The sequence below is a fragment of the Porites lutea genome, chromosome 7 (assembly GCF_958299795.1).
Source record: "Porites lutea chromosome 7, jaPorLute2.1, whole genome shotgun sequence".
NCBI lineage: Eukaryota > Metazoa > Cnidaria > Anthozoa > Scleractinia > Poritidae > Porites > Porites lutea.
Genome location: NC_133207.1, coordinates 26,535,759 through 26,559,762, shown reverse-complemented (window position 1 = coordinate 26,559,762; position 24,004 = coordinate 26,535,759). Strand labels below are relative to the sequence as shown.

The 24,004-nt window shown below is 38.5% G+C and overlaps 1 protein-coding gene and 1 long non-coding RNA gene across 2 annotated transcripts; one reads left to right on the top strand and one right to left on the bottom strand.

Moving 5' to 3' along the window:
• Positions 1-761: 761 nt before the first annotated feature.
• Positions 762-1,605, bottom strand: LOC140943154 (uncharacterized). The gene is made up of 2 exons (XR_012166596.1): positions 1,465-1,605; positions 762-1,398 (listed from the first exon to the last, which is right to left on the bottom strand). It is a non-coding gene; the product is annotated as an uncharacterized lncRNA (long non-coding RNA).
• Positions 1,606-2,183: 578 nt separating this feature from the next.
• On the top strand, positions 2,184-17,912 carry LOC140942953 (coiled-coil domain-containing protein 170-like). The gene is made up of 15 exons (XM_073391974.1): positions 2,184-2,467; positions 4,543-4,674; positions 5,042-5,125; positions 5,748-5,804; positions 6,719-6,976; positions 8,229-8,318; positions 8,727-8,824; positions 9,273-9,488; positions 11,018-11,081; positions 11,683-11,808; positions 12,378-12,578; positions 13,179-13,301; positions 13,607-13,900; positions 14,225-14,461; positions 15,480-17,912. The coding sequence occupies exons 1-15, from the start codon at positions 2,219-2,221 to the stop codon at positions 15,714-15,716; spliced, it is 2,466 nt and encodes an 821-aa protein (XP_073248075.1). The 5' UTR covers positions 2,184-2,218; the 3' UTR covers positions 15,717-17,912.
• The last annotated feature ends 6,092 nt before the right edge of the window (positions 17,913-24,004 follow it).

Here is a 24,004-nt window from a genome sequence, read left to right as displayed (position 1 = left end):
TTCAGAGTCCCAGGTTTCCTCGGGAAAATTCCATCATTCCATTTTAAACTGCCTGGGTTTCTAATCATTCCACTCTTAGCTGCCCCTGGGTTTCTAAAGGATTTATGAGTTGCAAACAGAAGAATGAACTACTGATAATCTAGACTTTCTACAAGTCCTTAATTTTTTTCTGGAGACCTCGCTGAAGCTCGTTTTGCTCACTTTACTCGCTTCTAAAAACTTATGACAGGTTGAAATGTCACAATCTACCGATAATCACAACACATGGGAAGTAATAAGAGAGGGTGCTTTTGATTGGGCAAGCTAGATTTATATTTTGATGTCCAGAATTAAAAGTAAAACATGAAATCAGATAATGGATTTCAACTGCAAGAAATCTGTCTTTGGATTTTCTTTCTTTACAGTTTTTGGGAAATATGGAAAACAGGGGCTTTGACAAACTGTTCTAAAAACAGCAGTTTTGCAGGCACTGCAGGCACATGCCTAATAATTAGCAGAAAAGACCACTTTTCATGGAAACCCGTTTGCAAATCCTTTTTCAGACTTCCTAATACAACAGTAAAGAAGGAAATCCATGAAATCCATCTTGAGGACAGATTTCTTGGCGTTGAAATCCATTTTGGATCTCATGTTCTCTTGATAAATCTGAAAATCCAGCAAACTGGTGGCGCACATTTGGCCTGGCAGTATATGCTTGCCGGCAGTAGATATTTGCTGGGTGAGTTAACGGTTGCCGCATGTATATAAATTTAGCCAAACTCTTTGGTAAAACTCAATAACATTATTTTATTGTAAAAGCCCCAGAGAAATAAAATTCAGTGAGTACAATTCACAATACTTGGAAACACAAATCTAATGCATAAAAAATCTACCCTAACCACAGTCTGAATATATTAAAACTCTTCTTTGATGATTTTGTCATGGAACAGCGAGGTGATTGCAAATTTGGACAGTGGTCGATTAAAATAGAGGAAGTGGATGGGTTCTCATTACTGGTAGAAACTACGAAAGATTCATAAAGAAGGAATTAGTAAATAACTTAACTATCTACACTATAAGTAAAACGGACACTAAACCTACTCTAAGTGCGAATTGGACGCTCTGTTTACATTACAGTCCTCTATAGCAACGGACTAATGCCGCATTATCATCTTCCCTTGTCTGTGTCGGAGAAATCTTTGTCGGATTCTAAGTCTTCTTCGTACGGTTCCCCCATCCCGGAATGGTCCATCAAATCTGTGAGACCTTTTTCTATTTCGTCCAGTTTCTTGCCCGTGTCTGTCATTCTTTTGACGATCGAGTCTTCAACGCTTTGGAACTTCTCTTGCATATTTTGAAGTGTCGTTTGCACGAACTGCATAAGTTCGGGAACGTTTGTCGGGTGTTCCATATTGCATTCTGTGTAATGAAGGAGATTTAAATTTTGCACTAGATTTTGAAATCATAAGGAGAAATAGAACTTACCAAGGCTTGGAGTTACTGTATAACTTTTAATCTTCTTTGTCCTTGATGAACAAGCCGTCCACTACGCGTGCTTTCAGAGTTTCAAAGCCAAGATGGCTGTACGCTGCAGTTGATGTAATAAAGCGTCCCCTCTTCAAGTTCAAGTGGCGGAGAAAAATTAGCCAATAAGAAGCGAGAATGTAAAAACACTGATTAGTTTCCACCAATCAGATTTCGGAAATTCAACAAAACAAGACGAGAGAAAAAATCTGAAAAGAAGGATGACTGATTTTATTCAGCATTGTTGGAAAAAATATAATGAAACTAAAAGGCAATAGAAACAGAGTAAAAGAGCCGGACGAGTTGATCAAAGGCATTTCTTCAAAAGGATGTTGCTAAATGTCTGTAATACACAATACAGGCTTAGGTGATGTCTCGTTATGTTGTCTTGTTTCATTTCCTATATTCTATTATATTTCTCTTCGTCCATAAAAAATGCAATAAAAATCAATTTTCATCGTCAATTCTACTTTTTGCATTTTCTCTTCATTCTCGCTTCGCGCGCGCGCACAACAATCCTTTCTCCTACCCGCTAAGGTTTCTTGAATCGAGGCTGCTTGCTGCACTTGGCGTCTCTTGTTGCCACGCAACAGAAAGAGGAGCTAAATATTGCGCCCGCCATTTTGGAACCTCATTCATGAAGTTGAACACCCGAGGAATAGTGCGACCCTGACTGCGACACATCCACAGCTGTTTGGTCGATCCTTATAATGTGATGGCATCTTTATATTCAGATAGATCAGATCATTTCCCCAAAATTCCAAAGCAAAGACTAGTAGAAGCCAAGCCGGGCTCTCAATTAACTTATCTTGAAGATTCTGGAGTGGACGTTCGAGAACTTTGGAGGGACCACGGCAATGAGAGGCAACTTTACAGAAATTCTCCGCCGATGATTGTAGGGCAAAGAAAATCTGGCAGTCAAAGTAGTTCACGTACAAGCTCACCTGTCCAAAGGCGAAATGAGGTATAAAATTAGTCAAATCTTTTCACAGTAGCCCTTGAAGACAGTGCAATCGAACTCTGGTATTAGAATCGCTCAAATGATACTTCTAATACATAAGCTCAAGTCATTCAAAACCAGAAACGGTTTGATTATTTTTCGTATTTTATAATATAACTACCGGTTCTGAGGAAAAAAAGTTTAAAAAAAACTACGGAATAAACATGACAGATCTTATCTTCCATGGCTGTTTATTAGTCAAAACAAATTTACTAGTTTAGAACTTCAATTTATAATATTTTGAAAATAAGCTTAAACGTAACGCTGTGCCTGAGGATAAATCTGTTACTAAATTATTTTGTACATTTCTTTCCATCTAAGCAAAACCTTTTACAGGCGAACGAAACACAAGCTTTAGAGCATGTCCAATTTTTTTACTATGGTATTTTAAATACAAATCAAATATTAATGCAATTCACAGCGCCCTTGATACGCTAGTATAGATATCCAATAACTGGAAAACATTTTGAAAACTGGTATTCTTTCCTGTTCTAAACCCATCTTTTTATAAACAGTGAGGAAGTTGCTATCCTCTTGAACTACAATATAATGTAATTAATTATTTAAACCTGAACAGAGAAAGTTCTATAGCAACCAAATAATGCAAATATTGTAAAGAGATGTTGTTTATACATTTCTCAAAGTTGTTTTCTTTAGTTTAACCATCAAGTGTGCTTTTTACCTCAGCCTGATGAATTTGACATGTAAGGCTAATTAACAAAATTGTAGGATAACTCCCAGTTTTTGTGAAACTGTGTGTATTATATCCACATGATTATGTTGAATACAAAAGACACACATTCATTTTGCTTTTAAAAGTTACAGACATTTGAATGCTTTCTACATGTGACATACCCTCCCACCAAGGGGGAAGGGGCACTGGGGATTTCAAGTGACAGGGATGTTTGAATGGAGGCATGAATCAAAACCCTAACAAATCCCTGGACCAAAAATTAACCCCCAAAAAATCCTGTGCCGAATTTCCAAGCCTTAAAGATTTCCAGAAAGCATTAAATGATATAACATGTTTACTTTTTTGGGTTGTACTTCACCCTCAGAACTATGCAGCCAGGATATGCTTGCACTACCATAAATCCTCAGATTGTTATAAATAACCAAAAAAATCCCTACTTAAATCAAGCCACCCAAAGGAATAATTGCCCAATTTTCCTTCCCAAAAAAATCCCACAATCCAAAAAAATCCTTCGATCATGCATCCCTGTCACTTGAAATCCAGAGAACACCCTGGGCCCTTCCACATGGGTACCTCTCAATACATGTGGAAGCCTAGAGATACAGTGGTCTATGCAGTATTTGAATGCAAGAAATACACTTATACTTATTAAGGTGGTTGTTTCAGGGGAGGGATGTTAGCTCTCCACAACGACAACCTTGGGGACAAAGGAAACTGGTAATTGTAAAGAGGTTAATGTACCTACTGGGACGAACAAAAATGCCCTTTGTGGGAAGTTTGTCAATGTGGAATGTTGGTGGCTGTTAATAACATTATTGGATGAGGTTTTTGTGATATTGACTAGAATAATCAAGGTCAAGGTCAATTAAGTGGTAAGTGTATCATCCTTTGACTTCACCTTCAGCTGATACACTTCGAGACCTTGATTATTAGGCATAATCACAATAACCCCTTAAATGATTATTGTTTTGTTATATATCATTTTGTTTCGAAGAAAATGACTACACCCTCACTGCACAGAACATAGTTTGACATTGCTCTTGAAAATCATGCATAGCACACACATATAAAGATATTAGTCTGTCACTGTTAGCTTACCTGTAGGTTCCGCTGATTTTCAAAATAAACTCTAGGCTTGTAGCCAATGAGACAGTAGTGAGTACCCGAATGTTATAATACTGTAGGAAAAGTTGACGTCACAAATTGGATTGCTTAGAATGTGAAGGCCACTAAAAGATGAATTCAAATCCGTGTACCACAGTTCTTGCTCTTAATGACTGACTTCTCTTACTCATTTATTGTGATTAATTGTAATTTTATTATAATTTATTGATCATAATCATAGGTTGAAGTGAATGCTGTGTCCTGCCGCAGCCCCTCCATTTCTTTAGAACTTGGTTCATCTTTAGATGAAACTCAGCTATTGAGGGATAAGATCTCAAGACTTCAGCAGGAGAGAGAACATCTTAGTTCACAGGTAAATAAAGGCAGCTATTACTCAGAACATAAACGATAATAATATTGGCAGGAATTACGTATCTTAAGCACTTAGGTGCTACTTGTTTTGATAACAATAATATAACTTAAATCTTTACATTTCCCTGCATAAATAATCTGACCTTTTCAAGATCCATTCTAACTGCAACATACATTTGTTATGACTTGCATTAACTCTGAAAAGGGAATTGGCTTTTGAAAATTCCCCAAGAAATGCTGACTCCTGAATCTCTTGAGGCAAATTTACCTGTGTTTTTTTTTTCAGCGAAACCAAATATTTTCTAATACCTAAATTAGAAATACCTCTATTTTTAACAAAGACTTTGTGTCACCATTTTTTCAAACAGCTGTCACATTACAGGCAAACTGCTGAAACAGCGCAAACAGATCTAGCAGCTGAAAAAGTAGTTTCATCCGGGTTACAACAAGAGGTGAGAACCACCAACACAGCTAAAAAGGCCTTCTGATAGGGTGTGATAAAAACAAAATTATATCAGCTTATTTTGACGGGGCTAAAAAAAAAGAAAGTAAAAAGGCCTGTTTAAGTTTGCATCACTGACTAATCCTGTTTGCCCCTAAAAATTCTCACATAATTTATTGCAGGTTTTGAAGGGAGGTTTGTGGTCATAAACTTTGACCACATCCCAGGATGCAAAGAAAGTCAGTTTTACAGCTTGTCATTCAGGCAAGCTGTAGTTAGCATGTACTAGCTTAGAAGATTATTTCAAACAGCACCCAAAAATTTAATGATCAGGATAGATTACAGTTCTTCTGTAAAATGATCATGAAGTTCCCCAAAAACTTCACTTGCTTGTTGGGCAAGTTAAGAATAGATTTCACCAGCCTGATAGCAAAATCCATTAGCCTCAGGCTATGAGGCACTACTTTTTTTGTACGCCGTAACCCCTCTTTAAGTTGATTCCTTCCTTCCATCTGCCCCAAGAGTAATATTTAATTAAAGAATTGTACTTGATTTTGTTGACATCACTTTTACAGTTGTAATCAGAAAAACAATTTCTAAAAAGAGCTGACAGTGACATTTTTTTCTTATAGGTAAGAGACATCCAACACAGAATATCTGAAAAAGATCAGCAAATTATAGAATTTAAGGTGTGTTCAGATACATCGTATTCTTTGTATCTACAGATGTAACCCTTACAACAATAAATTGTTTTCAGTCAAAACAGGTTGAGCATACCCCCAAGTTTCCAATTAATGAATTTATTATTTGAAAGTTGGACCTGTTAGCAGTTGTAGATTTTCAGATACATCTCTATATACCTGCATGCATAATTATCGCATCATGAATTCACACCTGAGGTAATTATTAAATTTCTGTCAGGCCAGTTGTCTACAATTTGATGCAAATGTCTTCAAAGCAATTTTATCCATTCATAGGCTTTTCAGTTAGACTGAATACTAAGACAAAATTCACTGCTCATAATTGTATTCACACGGTTATGCAGGAAATGCAGATTTGAATTTGATACTGGTTGCAAGAGTGACTAATGGTTGCATTTTTCAAATGATCGATTCATTAATGCAATCTATGAGGGTACACTTGACCTTGCCCAACTCTAATATGTATACCAGATGTAATTGTGATTTACAATTTGTCCTCTTCTTTTTTCCACCTGCGAACTCTTCTCTGTCGATCCGTTTTCTTTCCTCTCCCATTCTTATTCTTCCCTTTTCCAGGGTTATCACTAAGATTTCAAGTTGCTGGGTAAATACAACAAGTAGGGGCAGGGGAAGGGGGGTGAGGGGGGAATCAAACAGCTAGGTATTTCTTTTGGTTCTATTTTGGTTCTATTTTCTAGTGAAAGTAATCAGGGGCCACATTCATATTAGCTGGAAGAAATCCACTTTAAATGACAGCCCTGTCTTCCCATTCAAGTGATTCCTTTAAATCTACCCATTCTTGCACTATTTCTTCATTTTTTAACACACATTAATCCCATTGCCTCTCTTACATAAATGTACATATTTTTCTGATGCTCAAATCCTGCCTTCTGTTATTGCAGTGTGAAATAGAAAGCAACAAGCAGAATGCAGCACGACAATCAGCCCTGGTGCAGTCACTGCGTGAAAGAATACGAGAAGCTGAAGATTCAGCAGCTGAAAAGGAGAACTTTGCAAATCGCAGCGACATCACCATAACCTCATTAAAAAAAGAAATGCAGAATCAACAAGATCGTCTTCAACAGGTGGAATCATCACTGAAACATCACATCAGTGCTGAGGAGGAAGCTTCTAGTAGGGCATCAAAATGGGAGAGTAAGGTACAGCTGTACAAAATGTACAATGTGAAAGCTAGTTTTTACAGTCATTTTTACAGTCAACTCTCTCTTAATTGATACCTTGGTAAAACAACCACCGCGGTCAAATGTCTAAATCGTTATTTTTGTTTTTTATTGCTGGGATTTCATTTATCAGTTAGAGAATAATGGGCAAAGATGTATAAATCAGTTAGTCAACATAGCTATCTTTCCATTTTTCTCAAAATTTTGAGCTTTTTTTGCTGAAAACGTTTCGCGCTAAAAGAGAATCATGTTTGAAAATGGCGCCGATAATAACGTCAGCATCGGTTTTCAATCACTTAGAACTTTTTTAGTAAACTTTTAAAAAGTTTAGTAAACTAACAGGATGATGGTAATACCCTAAACTTTCAATAGTGAAAGTAGCAACCTTAACTTTGAAGTATTTTGCTTAACTTTTGCAAATTTCACTCGTTTGACCGCTGTGAAGGTAAAACATCACCTAGAGTTGGTCCCCAGTGGCGGACCCAGACCTGCAGATAAGGGGGGTGGGTGGGGTGGGGCCCGCCATCCAGATCCTGAGATAAGGTGGGGGCCCAGTCTCAAAAAAATTTTTTTCTTCCCTTTTGGCCTCAGTTTGGTCTAAAAATAAGGTGGGGGGAGCCTGGGCCCTAGGCTCTCCCCAGGATCCACCACTGGTCCCTGCCTTTCTTTACTTCATTAAATTTACTCCCTTTACTCTAAAATGAGACATGGTGGCGTGCTGTAGGCATAGACTACAAATACATTAGTCTGTTATTGTCCTCAGGAATTGCAGAGCTAGTCAAATAATATGAGCGAAGTAAAAGTCACCACCTGTGAGATGACTTGCCAGGTTGTTAATTAACATATTCATCAAGGGGAAAATCAGTGGATATTGAAAAATGTAACGCCCAACATAGGCGAAATAACTAAATTAAGTGACAAAAAATGTGTAAATTTAATTACGTTTTTGATAGCAACAAAAATATGTAAAAATTCTGATGCAATGTATCAAGGTACCCTGTGAACAGAGGCCCTTTGACCTGCCTCGAAATGAAAAATCAAAGGGTCACTGCTCACAGGTTGCCTTTGTGCATACAAAACTTAATTTTCACCCAGGCTGAGCTCACCAACCAGAAGAAACTATTCTTGGTTCTCTAACTTAATTTGTGATACAATAATGCTTACTACCAAAAGCATTTTTTCGCAAAATTTAGGTGACAAACTAATACACTGTCTTATAATACTCTTACAGTATGGCGAGTTAAAAGCCCAGCTGATCAAAGCTTTGCAGCTTGATCCATCACAAGCAGCGTCTGGATCAGTACAATCATTTCTTGGAAGAGTGAGTTCATTTGAATGTTTTAACAGAGTTGTAACTTTGAATTGTTCCTTCTTGAGGGAAACTTTTTAGGTCAAGAAATTTTATTTATACACAAGTTTTTAAGATAACATATTATTATTATGATTATTGCCCATTTTAGTTGCAAGTTTATTTTAATCAATATACAAGCTGTCCCTTCATTCTCACATAAAAACATCTTTGTTGTTGTAAAAGGTTTGAACCCAGGAGTCATTTCATAGTAGGTTGAGTATGATCGTCCGGGTCAACGTAGTCCTGAATAGGACTTTTGTTGGTAGTGGCTGACGTTTCGACAACCTGTGCGTTAGTCATATTCAGAGTCAAAGTGAGTTGTATCACGTCAGTTGATGGTATTAAACTCTGTTTTTATACTTGTTGTTGTTGTTGTAGATCGCAGACATAGTCAGAGAAAGGAATAACTTACAAGAAAAAGCCAACACGTTGTCCCGCAACTTACATGAAAGCTCCTTGGAGTCTAAAGCAAGCAGGTGTGGCATTGTCGAACTTGATTCAGATGAAAATTTCTATATTTAATATTTGAATGGGACTCGTGATCAGGTTTAGCATTATGAAAAAGAAATAGTGCTGCCTCGAAGTTTGTAGCCTCCGAGCGCAGGTTGATGTTCTAACACTTTAGATGATTGCAACCTTGTTTGGCGGTAAAACAGCAAAAACAATACAATATTTAGAGACCCGGCGAATGCAAATCTACTTAAATAATCCAAAGGTAAAAATCCTACCAAATTTGTAATTATAGTCAAGTTTTATTAATAAGAGGCCTTTTCACGTTCAGAAAATGTGTCCTTTGGCCATTGAAATAAGTACTTACCATTATAAATGTGGCTTTATACCTGGAAAGTTGTGGGAAAATCACGGATCGTGTCAGTTAGGGACTGAGTTAACAGTTTAAGTTTACCTTTTTTTGTTGTTTGCCAGGGAAACGATAATGAGACTGGTTTCAGAAGTTGGACAAGAAAAAAAATCAGCTGGTCAGAGCCAAGAAGCAATCAACAGTTTGACTAGAGAGCGTGACAGCTTACAACAAAAAATTAGAGAGATGGAAATAGAGGTTGATCGATTGAAACACCAACTCGCTGCCAGTCAGGACGCGTGGGGAGTAGCGAAGAAACAGCTCGATGAAAAACATAATAAGTAAGTTCACACCTTCATACAGTTTGATTTTATTTTAAAATGTTACCAACTAACTGTAAACAACTCACAAAACTGCGAAGTAGCTTTAACTGAATGTTTACATTTCAAGTTTATATTAAAGGGACAGTGTCCCGATTATGCGCACGCGCGAGCGTCATCTGTTTGTTCTTCAAAAGACAATAGAACTGTCAAATTGACTCGACAAGATTTCCTTCCGGACCGCACCGCCGACAGAGATTTGTTGTTTATATTCTCAAGTAATATTTTAGACTTTCGAAGAAGTCTTTCGTCTTATATAAAAATTTGGCTCGCGGTTCGAAGACTCATCGCGATTTTATCGCTAGCTGGGCCGCCTCACGACCTGAAAATCTCGTTCCGCTCGCTTTAAAAACATATTTTCTAATTTGAAACTCGTGTCAGAGGTCAATCCCTCCAAGCCCAGTAACATCTGCCTGATTTGCTCGCGTTCTAGCCTCAAACGTTTGAAAGACATAAATAAAAATGCAATCTCAACGCTATGAATCATCACAAAGGTTAGTCAAAAATGATATTATGATTTCATGTCACTAGTTTTTCAAAACATGTAGCGCCTGTTTGTTTGATTTTGTCGGCCGTAGGGAGATTCATTTAAAAGTTTACTAACGCGTCGTTGCAGAACATTCTGCTTCACGAAGCTCCCCTCCACAAGATCTCCTCAGTCACATCAATGTCTCAACGGCTTCTTTCTTACAGTCTTTATTGTTGCTGTTTCATTTCTGCGTATTCCTTTCACAATTATCTGAGCTTGTATGGAAGCTAGTAGAAGAAATAAGCCTTCAATCGGCATCAAAGTGCTTCCAATCTTTTGGTCCTCCGGCCAACGGCAATAAAAGTAACGCCAAAAAATCCAGATTTTGCCCAAATCGAAACTTAACAGGAACAATATATCATTGATCTATAATCCTGAGAAGTTTTAGTGTCGTATTGAACCCGGCCAAGCGCGATGCAAACGGATTTTTCAAGATTCTCTTACTCTCCTCGCATCTTTTGATTTCGCGACATCCTGTCCAAAAATCAAAGTTTGGTGCATGCGCAGTAACGGGATACTGTTCCTTTAAGCGCTGAGTAAAGCTTAAGATGTTGTAGCCTGAGAAAACAGCCGACATTTGGCGACGCCACCTCTTTCAAAAAGATGGACAACACTTTTAACTTGTTTAGATGCGAAAAAACTAGCCTGAGAAAACAGCCGACATTACGCGACCCCCGCCAAATGACGTCTGAGAAACGAGCGCAGAAATTCCATACTGATGACGCGTCACTACCCTATCTGGATAGTGCTTCTGATTGGTTGAATTAAATTTCCCACGCGGCACGACCAATCAGAAGCACTACCCAGATCTGGGTAGTGACGCGTCATCAGTATGGAATTTCTGCGCTCGTTTCTCAGACGTCGTTTGGCGGGCATTTTTGTTTCAATACACGTACGAATGAACTGGACATTTTTAAAGCCGGAGAGGTTAGATAACTTGACTTCGAATGTCTGATTATAGGCTGGAAGAAATGGAACAAACGCTTCACACCAGCGAATATACAGGCCAGTCAGCTCAATCGAGGGTATGTATGATTGTTTTACACTAATAGCTTGACAGTCAGATAAAAGGACATAAATCAACTAAAAAAAATGCCATGGACTAAAATGCTAAAATCCATCGACACCGCGAAATTTTGAAGACTTTGTTAGGGAGAATTTTTCTTCGAAAGATTAAAAAAACGTGAAAGGGACAGTGAATTGTCTCGCCAACAAGAGATAAGAGAAACTTAACAGAACGAAACACAAAAACTATTTGGTGGATAATAAACAAAATTATATTCCTGCTTATAACGGTCCACAAGTCCACGAGGAAAGGTCATTCACATTGCAAGTTATACATGTACATCGTTCCCTTACGCGAGGGAAAAGATTTATCTTGCAATGTCTTTAAGCCTTGTAGCCCTCAGTAAAAAGCTGTTGATGCGCCTTAATTAATTACTCTATGAATGCTTTTATTTAAGTAAAAAATTGCCCGGCTTTTGTAAGTTTTTATGTTCTGTAAAACTAAGACTGCTTTCAAAAGTAGGTTGAGTTTGATCGTCCGGGTGAACGTAGTCCTGAATAGGACTGTTGTTGTTGACAGTGACTCGACTGAGACTAAGACTACTTTCTCCCTGTTTGCAGTTGCACAACTTCAAGCGTCACTTGGCTCAACTTATTGGAGATTTAGACGACTCTGTTGCAGCAGGAGAAGATGTCATCATATCTCGGGTGAAGAATATTTCCAGAGATTACAGAGATGTTAAAGCGGTGAGTGTAGTTAGTTTATATACATCTATTGTCATGTAAGTTTAACTGTTTAACAAGTGTAATCCGATGAAGCAAGGTGTTGGAAAAGTAAGAATCCTTACATTTTAGAACTTATTCCTTTCCTTGGTTATGGAAGTTGTTAAATAAAAGAACAAGGGATAGCTAGTTTAAAACTTAATAGCTACTGCTAGGGCTATTTTTTTTTACGTTTTTTCGTAGCCTTAGCAAACAGTCGACATTTCGGAATGCCGCCACCGGTTTCGCCGAGAAATGACGTCTGAGAAACGAGCGTCGAAATTCCATGCTGATGACGAATCACTACCCGGAAGCAAATTTCCCACGCGGAACGACCAATCAGAATCACTGCCCATATCTGGGTAGTTTCGCGCCATCAGTATGGATTTTCTGCGCTCGTTTCTCAGACGTCATTTTGCGGGGGTCGCGTAATGTCGGCTGTTTCCTCAGGCTAGTTTTTTCGCCACTAATCAAGTTAAAAGTGTTAGTCTATCTTTTTGAAAGAGGTGGCTTAAGTAACCCAATTAAATGGCTCACTTTTCATCTGTGTTCAGAGAGAGGAATCACTGAGGGTCCAGTTAAAGAACCTTGCAGAGGAGCTCGACAGTCAGAGGAACCTTCACCGCACTACTCTTAAACGAGCCAACGAAGCGGAGACCCAGCTGAAAGAGAACCAAGAGCGTGTAACAGGCCTCGAAGGGGAACTTCTGACATCGGATGTTGAGAGAGACCAGCTGAAAGACGACAAAAGAAAGGTATGTCCCCCCCTCCCCTCCCCTCCCCCCCCCCCCCCCCCCATCCTATGTAGACTACAAATAGTCCCTCATTTATGCTTCGGAGAGAGTTGAACGAGGGAAATACTCGAGCGCAAGTGAAATTCGCCGCGTGCGAGGAGAGGCATTACTCACAGAACAGGCGTTATTTTTTGGCGTTTTTCAGGTGTGTGAAGGCAAGTGCTTAGCGAGCGAGGAGCGCCAGACACGCGCGATGGGAAAGGCGCGTGTCTCGTGTCTGGCGCTCCTCGCTCGCTGTTCACGACACCTAAGAAGCCCGAAAATATAACGCCTGTTCTGGAAGCTATGAGAGGCGAGACGTGGAGGAAGGGGAGAAATAATCTGTTCTCTCTTCGTGTTACCTTCGTTGCGGTTGACTCGCGTATTTCCGTCGCTTTGCCCTCTTTGAGGAAAACGATTGGCTACTCGATCGACGACTTATCCTATGGAATTATGTTTGGTATTTAAATGGCGGTTTTTCCACTTCTCAAACTTCTAAACCTTCACTAGTTAAAATACTTGCCGGGTAGAAAGTGTAGGTGATTACATATAGTTTACTCATTAATTTTGAAACACTTTCAGTTTGTCGCCTTCTGCGAGAAGTTAGCCCGTGCCATGAAACTCGATGAAATTGCTGATGATGTTGGCCTAGATGTAAACGGAGACGCTCTGTTAGCGAGAGGAGAGCAACTTGCCAAGCTCGAGGTATTTCTTTTCATTCAATCATTCGCAACACGTCGTTCGTTTGATTGATTTACACTAATCTGTATGATCTTGCTACATTGATTTTCAGAAATTATAATCATTATCATAAGTAGATGGTTACCTATAAGTAAAACTGTTTAAACGCTGGCGTAGAAAAGTTGTTATGCGTCTCAGCTTTGATTGATAATGCTGTTTCTTATTAGTTATTTATTTATTCATTCATTTATTTATTTCAAGAAATGCTGCATAAACTCCCTTTATTTCGTTTATCAGTCCTCAAATTCTGCGTTCTCCTTTTTTCACAGACCGATGCCTTAGACGACAGAAAGACTACCATTTATAACCTACAAAGACGCGTGAAATGGTCAAAACAACAGATGGAGAGCAAAGACTTGCATCTCGGACTTCTGAAAAAGAAAGTTGCGGAACTTGAAGATCTTTTACGAGAAAAAGGACGAGTCGAAGTCGAGCGAGATGAAAATTCGCTCAGATACAAAAAACTTGTTAAACACAATGACAAATTACAAAGGGAGCTGTTGGATTATAAACAACAGGTCACAAAACTGAAGGCGAAGCTTCTGGAAGCAAGCGAACTTCGAGTAAGTTTACTAAATTAAGTCTGTACATAATGCTGCAATTTTTTTACGGCAAATGTTAATTTGTACCTCGTAATCAAGTCTCGCTTCACCTGCCTTTCACTGTTCATTTACATTTCTGCACAAGAATACCCAAAAGCATTATTTTGGTCAGTTTTTATCTGCTTATTTCCTAATCCGGGAAATTGAAAATTTGGATATTATTGGCGGCCTTTCATACTGCAGAGATAGAGGAGAGCCTCAAAAAGCGTTTGCTCATTGTGCCGCAGTTTATTAAACAGTTTTTGACGATTGAAAGAACTAAGTTTGTCTTTTTCCGTTAAATAGGTGAGGACTTTAGAGCAAGGGAGGACTATCGAAGACCTAGAAAATACCGTTAATAAACTGGCCAAGAGTAAACACAAAACATCGGCAGAACTACACGACCTAAGAAGCGAGCTTGAAATGACGGAGGCCAACGCACGAGAAAAGAAGGCCCAGTCTTCACAAACAGTTCAACAATTGAACAGAGAATTACAAACAACTAAACAAGCGCTGGAGGAGAGTAGAGTCAGAGAAAAACAGGTAAGAAAGATGAGAAAGATGTTATTCATTCAGTGATACAGGCGGTTCGGTACAAAAAATCCGAGAACTTCCAATAGCAGTCGAACTTATGACCTTCTGGTTACTAGTTCGAATGCTCAACCACTGAGCTACAGGAAACTCGTGGGATCTATGGCCATTCCTCTATTAAGCCCCCCCCCCCCCCCCCCCACCCCCCGGACTTATTTATTTCAAGCCCATTTGAGGGGATGTCGGAGGGGAGGGTTAATAGAGACGAAAGGCTTATTTGAGCGGTCGGGTGGCTTATTTAATTTGGAAGAGACGATGGTATCAGTTCTCTTTAAAGAACTAGAATACAAAGTGAAGAAGCTCAAGAACGAGAAGGTTGGAGGCCATGTACCCGAGGGCCAGCATCAAATCCGAACTTTCAGTTGGTAAATAAACCGTCCGGATCAGTCCACACGAAGTTTTACAGTCGTGATTGATGAATACAGTCTCTCATTTATCAGTGCAGAATAATTAGGGGAGGGGACGGGGGGTTAATAGAAAGGGAGGGCTCATTAACCTTCTTCCCCTGAAAAGGGGGAGCTTATTAGAGGGAAGGGGCTTATTTTAGAGGGGGTACTTAAAAGAGGATTTCCGGTAGGTTAGAAATAGAAAGCTTGCCTAGGAACAGGTTGAATGTAACGGGCTGTCTGTTACAGTTGATTTTGTTGTTTTATTGGTTCTCGGCCACCAGGTTGAGTGAAATAAAAAGATGACTACACAAAACAGTGAAAAAACATTTAAATATCACAGACAAGTCACAGACAAGATCTTGAAAACGAATTACAACTGGGGTTTCGGGCTCAGTTTTTTTGGAAGTTAATCTCAGTCTTTTGCTTATGACTTTGAATTATTATGTAGGAGAGGGAAATGTTTTGGCACGAAACTCTAATTTTGTCACTTAGAGGTTTCATAGCAAGTAACTAACAAAGTGGATTAAAATTTCCGCCATGAAATAGTCCTGTAATTTTAATTTTTTTTCCCCTTTCTTTAGCTGTTGGATTTCCGCCAAGTGTTAGCTCGTCTTCTCGGCCTCGACATCAACACTCTCTCGGTCCCAGACTACGAGATCATTTCACGGCTGGAGCGCCTCGTTCAAGCCCACCACGCGCACTCCATTACCACGCACAGCCTGGAAGCTAGTCTCCAGGACATGGAAAACGGATTCCGCGCAGGCTATGACGATGCTGTAGCTATTCTTAGAACACCATCTCCCGTGAAAGTTTCATGACATAGATGTTGACCTCAGGATAAAAATGTACATAAGAAAAGAGACATCTCTCTTTGAGCTATAAATTACTTTAGAAATTAAACCGTTTTATAAATACAAAGTCAAGTTGCTCTGAAATACCAATATTTTAACAACCATACCATCAGGAATAGAACAGATATAGTATTAATCATAACTATAACAAAATTCTCAAGGCTGATTGGCTATCAACTGTCCTGATTTCAGCATTCATAGACAATACGCGTCATGCCTAAGTGATTGGACAGTACGTGCCATCACGCGAGCTCTAATATGGCTTTTTCAATGCTAGCCAAAAAAAAACTCACTGAATTTCTTTTGTTTTTAGTTTTAAAAAAGCCTAAAATATCACAGACTATGTTCTAGTTATGATTAATAATTGGTAATAGAACTTCGTGTCCTCCAATTCTGTCTGTAATCATACTCGTGATTATGTTAATCACTCGTATGATCACAGACGAATTGGACTCCACTCAGTCCTATTACCGTACAGACTTAGTGGCTAGATATAGGTAACCGAGGTAACGAGGTCCACCCGAAACAGTGCCATAAGCGAAGGAAAAGTAGGAAATCGCCTCATGTAAGGTAATCCGGATTCTAGAATCCCGGAAATATTTACTTGTGGAATCCGAAATCCTGAGTTTTGGTATACAGAATACGGCTAACGACTGGAATCTGGAATCCAGTACGTGAAATCCGGGATCTACAACGTGAGATCCACAATCCAAGACTGTCTAGGTTTTCTTATACATGTCTAGTTTCCTTTTATGGAAGAACTTCAGCATCATATGAACAGAATGACTAAGTGATAAGGAAGTAATATATAGGTTTTTGATAGGTGTTATTGTGCAGTAAACATTAATGGACACATTTGACCAGACGTATAATATTTGTGGCGTTTAGTGGGATATTGTAAATAACTGTCAGGCTAAAAATTGTGGTGGGCGCCCAATGGACGGAAAATTCACATTTAACCTCTAAGGTATGACACGGAAAAAGTACAGCTCTACGCTTTGATGTGTCATTTCAGAAGGGTTTTGTTTTTCAAAATTGTAAGTAGTAACGAATTTTTTCGATCAAACATGCACCATTCAATCGCCGATTGAGAATTTTTTAGGACTAAACCCCCTTCCTTTAGAACTAGACTGAGATTACAAAATTTAAATATCAAAGGAAAAACGTAAAGGATTCTGGTCGTAGTATAGTGAAATGACGCCATCGTGCAAATGACCTGTTACAGTCGCGCGCTACTCAGCGTTTTTTACCACTACATGAATGGTAGCGATACGCGATTAACGGTAACTTTTTTCTATTTTTCGCTCTTCGATGTATAAGTAGCCTGCGTCGCCGACATAACATATGTATTCTCGGCTAGGACTTATTCAGAGGTTTAATTTCATGTGATGCAGGCTATGAATAGATTGCCTCTTGTTATTACATCAGCTGTTACAAGAAGAGGTTCAAAATGTTCTTCCAATTATCTTCTCTTTCATCGAAATTATTTGTCGGTTCTGGTAAATTTTGGCGAATGTTCAGTCGGGCTGAACTTATTGAATTTTACTGAATGACAAGGAAGAATCTCTCTTGTGAATGATTAATATATACTGTATAATGTTTTAAATAAAAACTTGGTACTCGATAAAGGATTCCTGCTCGAAGAAACGAAGGGGAGTTCATTGTTTAACTAAGTCAGCTAATGCGTCGAGCTTTTATGGGAGGCCGGAGCCAACGCAAATTGTACGATTCTTTAATTAAACCTGTGAATAGTAAAAGTGAAGCGATAATAACAGTTACATGTAAAAAAAGATTTATGTTGCTGAAAGATTGAAAACTTTTTAGCATAAATTAGAGTAATTTTGAATTCTTAACCCGTGAAATAGATAGAGCCGGACTACCACAAAGCACTACACTCTACTTTCTTACTTTTTTGGTTTCTTTTTTTTTTACTTGTGACTATTATGGCAGTTATTATTAGAAACTGTTTCACGGGTTAAGTAAAATAACTCTTAACTTCGAAGATGATAAGTACATTAGATGTGTAAGTGAAGTGTTTATGACAATAGGTTACATTAACAGGAAATATTAGCGATTGTAAAGGATAAAGATTACATTGGATGCCGATGATGTATTGGTTTAAGTCCCATTCTGTCCTCGTGTAATAAAAGAAGAAAACGCTGATTTTCACTTGAGTTAGAGAAGTCTCGTGAGGATCCAGACCGGTGCAGTGGCCAAGGCGCAAGCTTTCACTGAAGACGAGGGTGTGTACAACTGAAATTGTGTACATTTTAGTCTTCTCCTTAAAGATCCTGCGTGACCTCTTACCGTATTTATTCGATTAACCGCCCTGGGCGCTTATTAAATTTTTGGACCTTGAGAGTGGGCGCTTATTCGAGGCTGGGCGCTTATTAAATTTTCACCATTTTCAGCAAGAGAAGTATGTTTATTTTGCAACAAAGCAATAAATGCTAACTAACAAAACACGAAGAAGTAACAAAGCAAGGTTTCTGTAAAATACTCTCAAGAAAACTCCGTCCTCGGGAAAGTCTCTTATTAGAATTTATTCACTCAAGTGGGTGGGGTGGGGGTGAGCGCATATTTGAGTTTGATTGGGAGGAGGAGGGGGTGGGCGCTTATTCGAGGCTGGGCGCTTATTAACTTTTTCCGCCATTAGGATGGGCGCTTATTCGAGGTGGGCGCTAATTCGAGGTTGGACGCTTATTCGAATAAATACGGTAAGTGTCATTTCGTTTCTTTTTTTTTTTCCAAAATGAGAATGTTTTTCCCGTAAAATACTGCTCGTACTCTTCAGTAGCAAGCCGCTCCCATTAAACACCTGGTGCAGTAATTACCCACCCGGATCAGATAACACCAAGAGATCATAATAGGCTCTTGTTAACGCATAAGGGAGGAGAGGTGGCCGAGTGTCCAGTTAACAGGTCGTACGCCAAATCTGTTGTGTATTGAGTTGTTTCTTCACACAAAAACTTAGGCCACTTTACGTCTCTCCTCGCAGCCAGTTGAACAAGTTCCTGCTGATGACACATTAAATTCTGCAAAGCTGATCGTACTACGCTTCAACTTTGCGGGACATCAACACTACACCGAGACAACCCAAAACAGAAGTACAACCCCGCTCTGTTTTGGGTTCTTTCGGTGCCGTGTTGATGTCTTTGCAAAGTTAATTTTCACGTAGTATGATCAGCTTTGCAGAATTCAATGTGCCTACTTTGTATATTTTGGCTGATCGGGTCTTCTTTAGATCCTACGTTCTGCGGCATATTCGTTTGCACCCGCGTTTGCGGTCCTTTGCAGTTCATGTCTATCTGCTGATGACATACTGCTGGGAGTAACCATGCGATCGATGGACTAGCATCCTGTCCAGTGGGGAGGAGAAATACCCCTGAAGTTGCTTCACCCAACAGAACCCGCTGGGAAACTTCCGGATTGCTCCGTAATGCACCAGTCAAAGTCAGTCAAATCTCTGTGTGTAGCTTCTTTAGCTGTATTTACTCCCCAGAGGACAGGAGATTCAGGAGATTCGCAATGTAAAAGGTATTTTAGTAAAATCCAACTAGTGGTCTATTATCAATGCTGCGTTCTGATTGGTTGAGCTTCTACTAGGCTATATGTTATAGCCCACTATAGTAGCGAAAAGCGCCGGCTTTTTGGCAGCAAAAAAGGATTGAATTCTAGCTTTAAGCAGCTATTTTTTTTTTATTCTCTATATTTTTGACCAACTAGTTGGATTTTACTTCATATCAATTAAAGACATTGACAGGGTCTGTCCGGTTTAATTGCTTTCTTGCGTAACACAACACCTGCTGGCCAAGAGCATAATTACTGATGACATCTGACTCGCTCACAGTTTTAAGTGCAGGCTTCAAAGCATGGCCTGCTATAACTAGATAGGATTCTGTACGCTTAAAAAAACAAAATTTACTCAAAATAAATTTATCTGAATCATCTTAATATCTTTAAAAAAATATATTCTGTTCCGTAATCAGCGATGTGCCGACTGGTTGTAGTGTGTGCCATTCGTGCGTCATTCGTTTGAAACTGACAAAAAATAATATGTGAAATGATGTAAATGCAAATTATTCACAGAGTTAGACGAAAAAGTGTTCTCGGGCTTTCGTGCACCTTCTTATTTTTATAATCTAAGGATTAACAAATTTAAAGTTAATTATTTTAGCTAAACCAAGTCTAAACCAAGTCTCTCAAAAATATAGGAAATTTAGAGCAAGTATGACTACAAGTATATTTGTAATTGCTGCGAACTGAGTGACAGGAAGGTTTGAAGGTGAATTGACTGACAGTACTGAAAATAAGACTAAGTACATAGTTGTTGACATTTCGACGGCTTCGACGGATCAACATAAGTCGATACTATCAGTCAACGTACCAGAAACGATTGCGTAATTAACAGGGAATAACTGAAAACAACGAAGAAATTCTAAGAGGCAAACGAAAAAATTGAATAAAAATAAATAAAGAAGCTTACTTACAATTAATTAAACTTTCCAGGAGGATTCTAGCCTACGTGTGCCGATGATAGCCCAAAAAAGCGCTCAAAACAAACTTTAATAAATAAAACACTGACAGTTAAAACATATTTGTTCTTAATTGTAATTTCAAATTTCCGAAGGATGCAAAATATTAAAGAATGATTTCAAAAGATATCGTTTACTCGGTTTTTGGATAGAAATTCATTCTCCTCTGGCTTTTACCTCGCAGTACATAAAAAATGGATTAAACCAATTCATTGAGAAAATTTGATTAATTATGAAAAATGGTGGTGTGTTTAATTTTAAAGAGAGTTTTCGCAGCTTATGTTCTTTTTAGCTAAATTTTATCTCGGTGATAAGAGCGAAAGTTTGACGTGAAAATTTAAGAACAGTCTGTATTGTTTCTCATATCGCCGCCAATAGTTGAAATTATACTGACCGGAAGGGCAATATTCGCAACATCCAATCAGAGCGCTGAAAATTTTCTCCATAAAGTTATTAGTTGTGTTAAGGCTATTTGCTATGTGAGTCAGGAAAGGAATTGCTTTAATCACACGAGGGGATAAATTACTTTCTTTTTTTATTCTGCTATTCGATCGGTCAAAACTAAGTCTCGGCGTTGTGAACGGAGTTCATCTTGCGAACAACATGTTATCATCAATCTCTATTATTGTGATCTTTCTTGGGGTGCTCATTTTTATCGTTGCGGCCTTGGTTCTTTGCTGTCTCTGTTGTCATCTACGCTCGAGGACGAAGAATCAACAAGGCTCCTCTGTGAATTATGTGGCTCACGGAAGGGGAAAAAGCGAGAAAGAAACTTCGGTTACCGAGTTGTGAAAGAGCGAATCCCGCGCGTTTACACGTTTATGACAAAAGAACATTTTCTAGTTAGTGTGGTGTTAATGGTGGAAGCTGTTTTTTCATATCATCGCTTGCCGTGCGTGCTTGCTTTCACCTGCGGTTCCATTGTGGATCAGTGGAGAACTTAGCGAAAATTAAGCAAAGATGCGCAATCATTATGCAGCTGTAGATCAGAGGAGCTTGAGCAACTGGGATGCCCAAACAATCCATAGTGAACATAAAAGAGCCAATGGTATCTCAGTGTAGTAGCCAAAGATGCTTCAGTTATAGTGTCCGTGATTGTGGCTGGCTGAAACGGGTACTCATGCAATGAAGATTTACTTTATCAAAACAATTTACCAGGAAAAAAAAAACAGTAGAAGGATGAAAGGGATTGTCTTTAATCCTACAATGAAGCAATCGTCTTGTTTACATGACAAACGGAAACAACTCCCTTATTCGATGAGGACGTTGCATTTGTATGCTAGACATTTTCCCTAAAACTGCTGGCAGCAGGAACGCGACGAAACAATGTAAACGATAGAAACTTCTGTCTACCTACGAAATATCTTTTGGGACCAGCTAATAAAGTAGAACATGCAGCTTAGTTCTGTGACTTACGGTTCAGGCTTCTAATTAAAGAGCTAATTCTTAAATGTGGCAGGCTTCTCTCAACTCACTCATATTTGCATTGTTTAAAGTCGCTGAATCCCTTCCACAATTCAAGGTTTGGAACACCCAGGCAACGAATCCTCTTGGTGAAATATCTTCCGGTAAAGCGATTTTAGTCTCTAATTAAATAGACGATTAAAAAAAACCCTCAAGTTTTCATTAGTAAAATGACGCCTGAAAATGTAGGTTTTACTTAATGGCATAAGAACTTGTGTCTTTTTTCCTTTGTTTTCTGCGTAGTAACGGCTATTTTGTTTTAAGCCTGGCTGGGATATATAAATATAGCGACTAAAACTTCGAATTATAGTTTCGTTTGAAATACGTAACCTTAGCAAGAATTTAATCAACAGGAGAAAGACCCAACTGAAATATTTAAAATAAGGTTCCGCTCTTTTTTCCTTTTTCTCTCTGTTGCTGATCATTTACCAATTCAACAGCCGAAGGATTAGACCCAGTATCAGTACCCGGCGTTAATATCTAGTGCGAGAGTAATGAGTGGTAGCGACGCCGTTTCCCTGGCAAAACGGAATTCCTCTAGTCGGGTGCTGTTCAGATGGCCGCTATTAATAACATCCAATACTATTAATAGCATTTAAATCGTGCAAAGCCAACTTATGATTGACAAACACAAATTTTTCAGTCAGAATAATGATTTTGCTAATTTTTGCAAGGTTGCGAAATTGCCTGGTCGGCATTTCGATATACTTCTTTTATTAGAATTTTACAGAATACATGCACATGATGTTTCGCATGTTTTGAGAATCGCAGAAACTTTTTAATTGTTTAATTTTGTCGATGGAGTTCTTTTTTGTCCTTAGTTTTCTGCCATACTGCAGATTTTAAAAAAAAAATCCTGTAAATTTTGGCCTTTTTTTTTTCATTATTGTAAATTTTCACATAGAAGACTATGATTTTCATAAATGTTTTTCGAGGGCCTGTACATAAAATAGTCTCTTTCTTTCTTAAAATAATTATTAAACTTATTCTATTTATTAATGATTTAAAACAGAATGAAATAGATGTTTTGTATTCCCTGAAAGAATTGTTATTACGCAATCTTTTGATATAAATTAAACGACGTCATTGGACAAAGTCCAACTGCTTTCATTCGAGCTTTTGGTAACTGCCTACTTGATTGGTTTCTTTTTATACATTTCTGACACATGATGATGAAAAATACATTTTACTCAGAAGCAATTTTAAAAAAGCCATGAATGAAAATGTACAAAAAGTTCATGCAGCTCAATAATCTTGTTTGGTCGTTAAAGTTCTCTATTTCCTTAATCCTTCAGTTTCAACCAGATTGTTGAAGGTGTGCTAACAATCAATAGAAATGTGCGGACGTCTCAGGAATTAGGCTTCTGTTTAATTACAACCTGTATAAATAAATTTGCTGAATCAAAACCCTAAGATTCTCTCTCTGCCTCATTATTTTCTCTTGCTCAGTCCCACAGATCGGATAGTATTGCAAGTGATAGGTTCAGTGCTCTCTCGTCTGGTTATAAAAAAGCTTCTGTTGCACAAAGATTAGTGGTTGATCCCCATAGAAAAACCATTGTCCTGTCGCAAGATATTGCTGGTTTTCAACGTCACGCCATTCAAAATAGAACAAAATAAAAATCAAAACCGTTCAATAGATAAATTCCAGAAGTGGAAAATGAAATAAGGGGTTTGATGTTGCACCCAATATAGTCACTCACTGGGATCGATTGAGCAGGTACGATTACGATATGGGCATCCACTGCAACCCTGACTCTAAACCAAATCGCTAAAGTAATATGAGAAGGGGATGCCCATATCCTGACTAGGGTATTGGAATGGGGATGCCCATATCACTGTAACACAGGGACTAGGCAAGCTCTATATCTAGCATGAATGTATTGACATTGAACTAGTGCGTGAGCCTGAAAAAGTGGCCTACAAGCAAGCTCTTCCTTCCCCATCTCAATCCTCCAAGAACTTGTTTCCAGGCTGGGACAAACCGATTTGAAAGGAATAGGACTTCACCTACCATTGTTGCCGTAAAATACTGCAATAGCAATGATTAAACGAGGCTGAGCATTTTCTGAAGAATTATACAGATTTGAGGAGCCGGGGTGTTAAAATCCTCCGAGATTTGCATAATTCTTCCGGATCATGATAGAAAAGACCAATATCCAAACCTAAGTTTATTATTTATTGAAAATCATTCTTACTTTAAAACCTCGATAGATCATTTATCTGTTCCTGGCAAACTAGCAGATATTCATTTCT

What these genes read in the sequence shown, in the direction of transcription:
- LOC140942953 (XM_073391974.1), top strand. Translation starts at nt 2,219, where the DNA reads ATGGCATCTTTATATTCAGATAGATCAGATCATTTCCCCAAAATTCCA. An exon ending in CATCAAAATGGGAGAGTAAG is followed by an intron (nt 6,977 to 8,228) that starts GTACAGCTGTAC and finishes ATACTCTTACAG; the next exon opens with TATGGCGAGTTAAAAGCCCA. An exon ending in TGGAAGCAAGCGAACTTCGA is followed by an intron (nt 13,901 to 14,224) that starts GTAAGTTTACTA and finishes TCCGTTAAATAG; the next exon opens with GTGAGGACTTTAGAGCAAGG.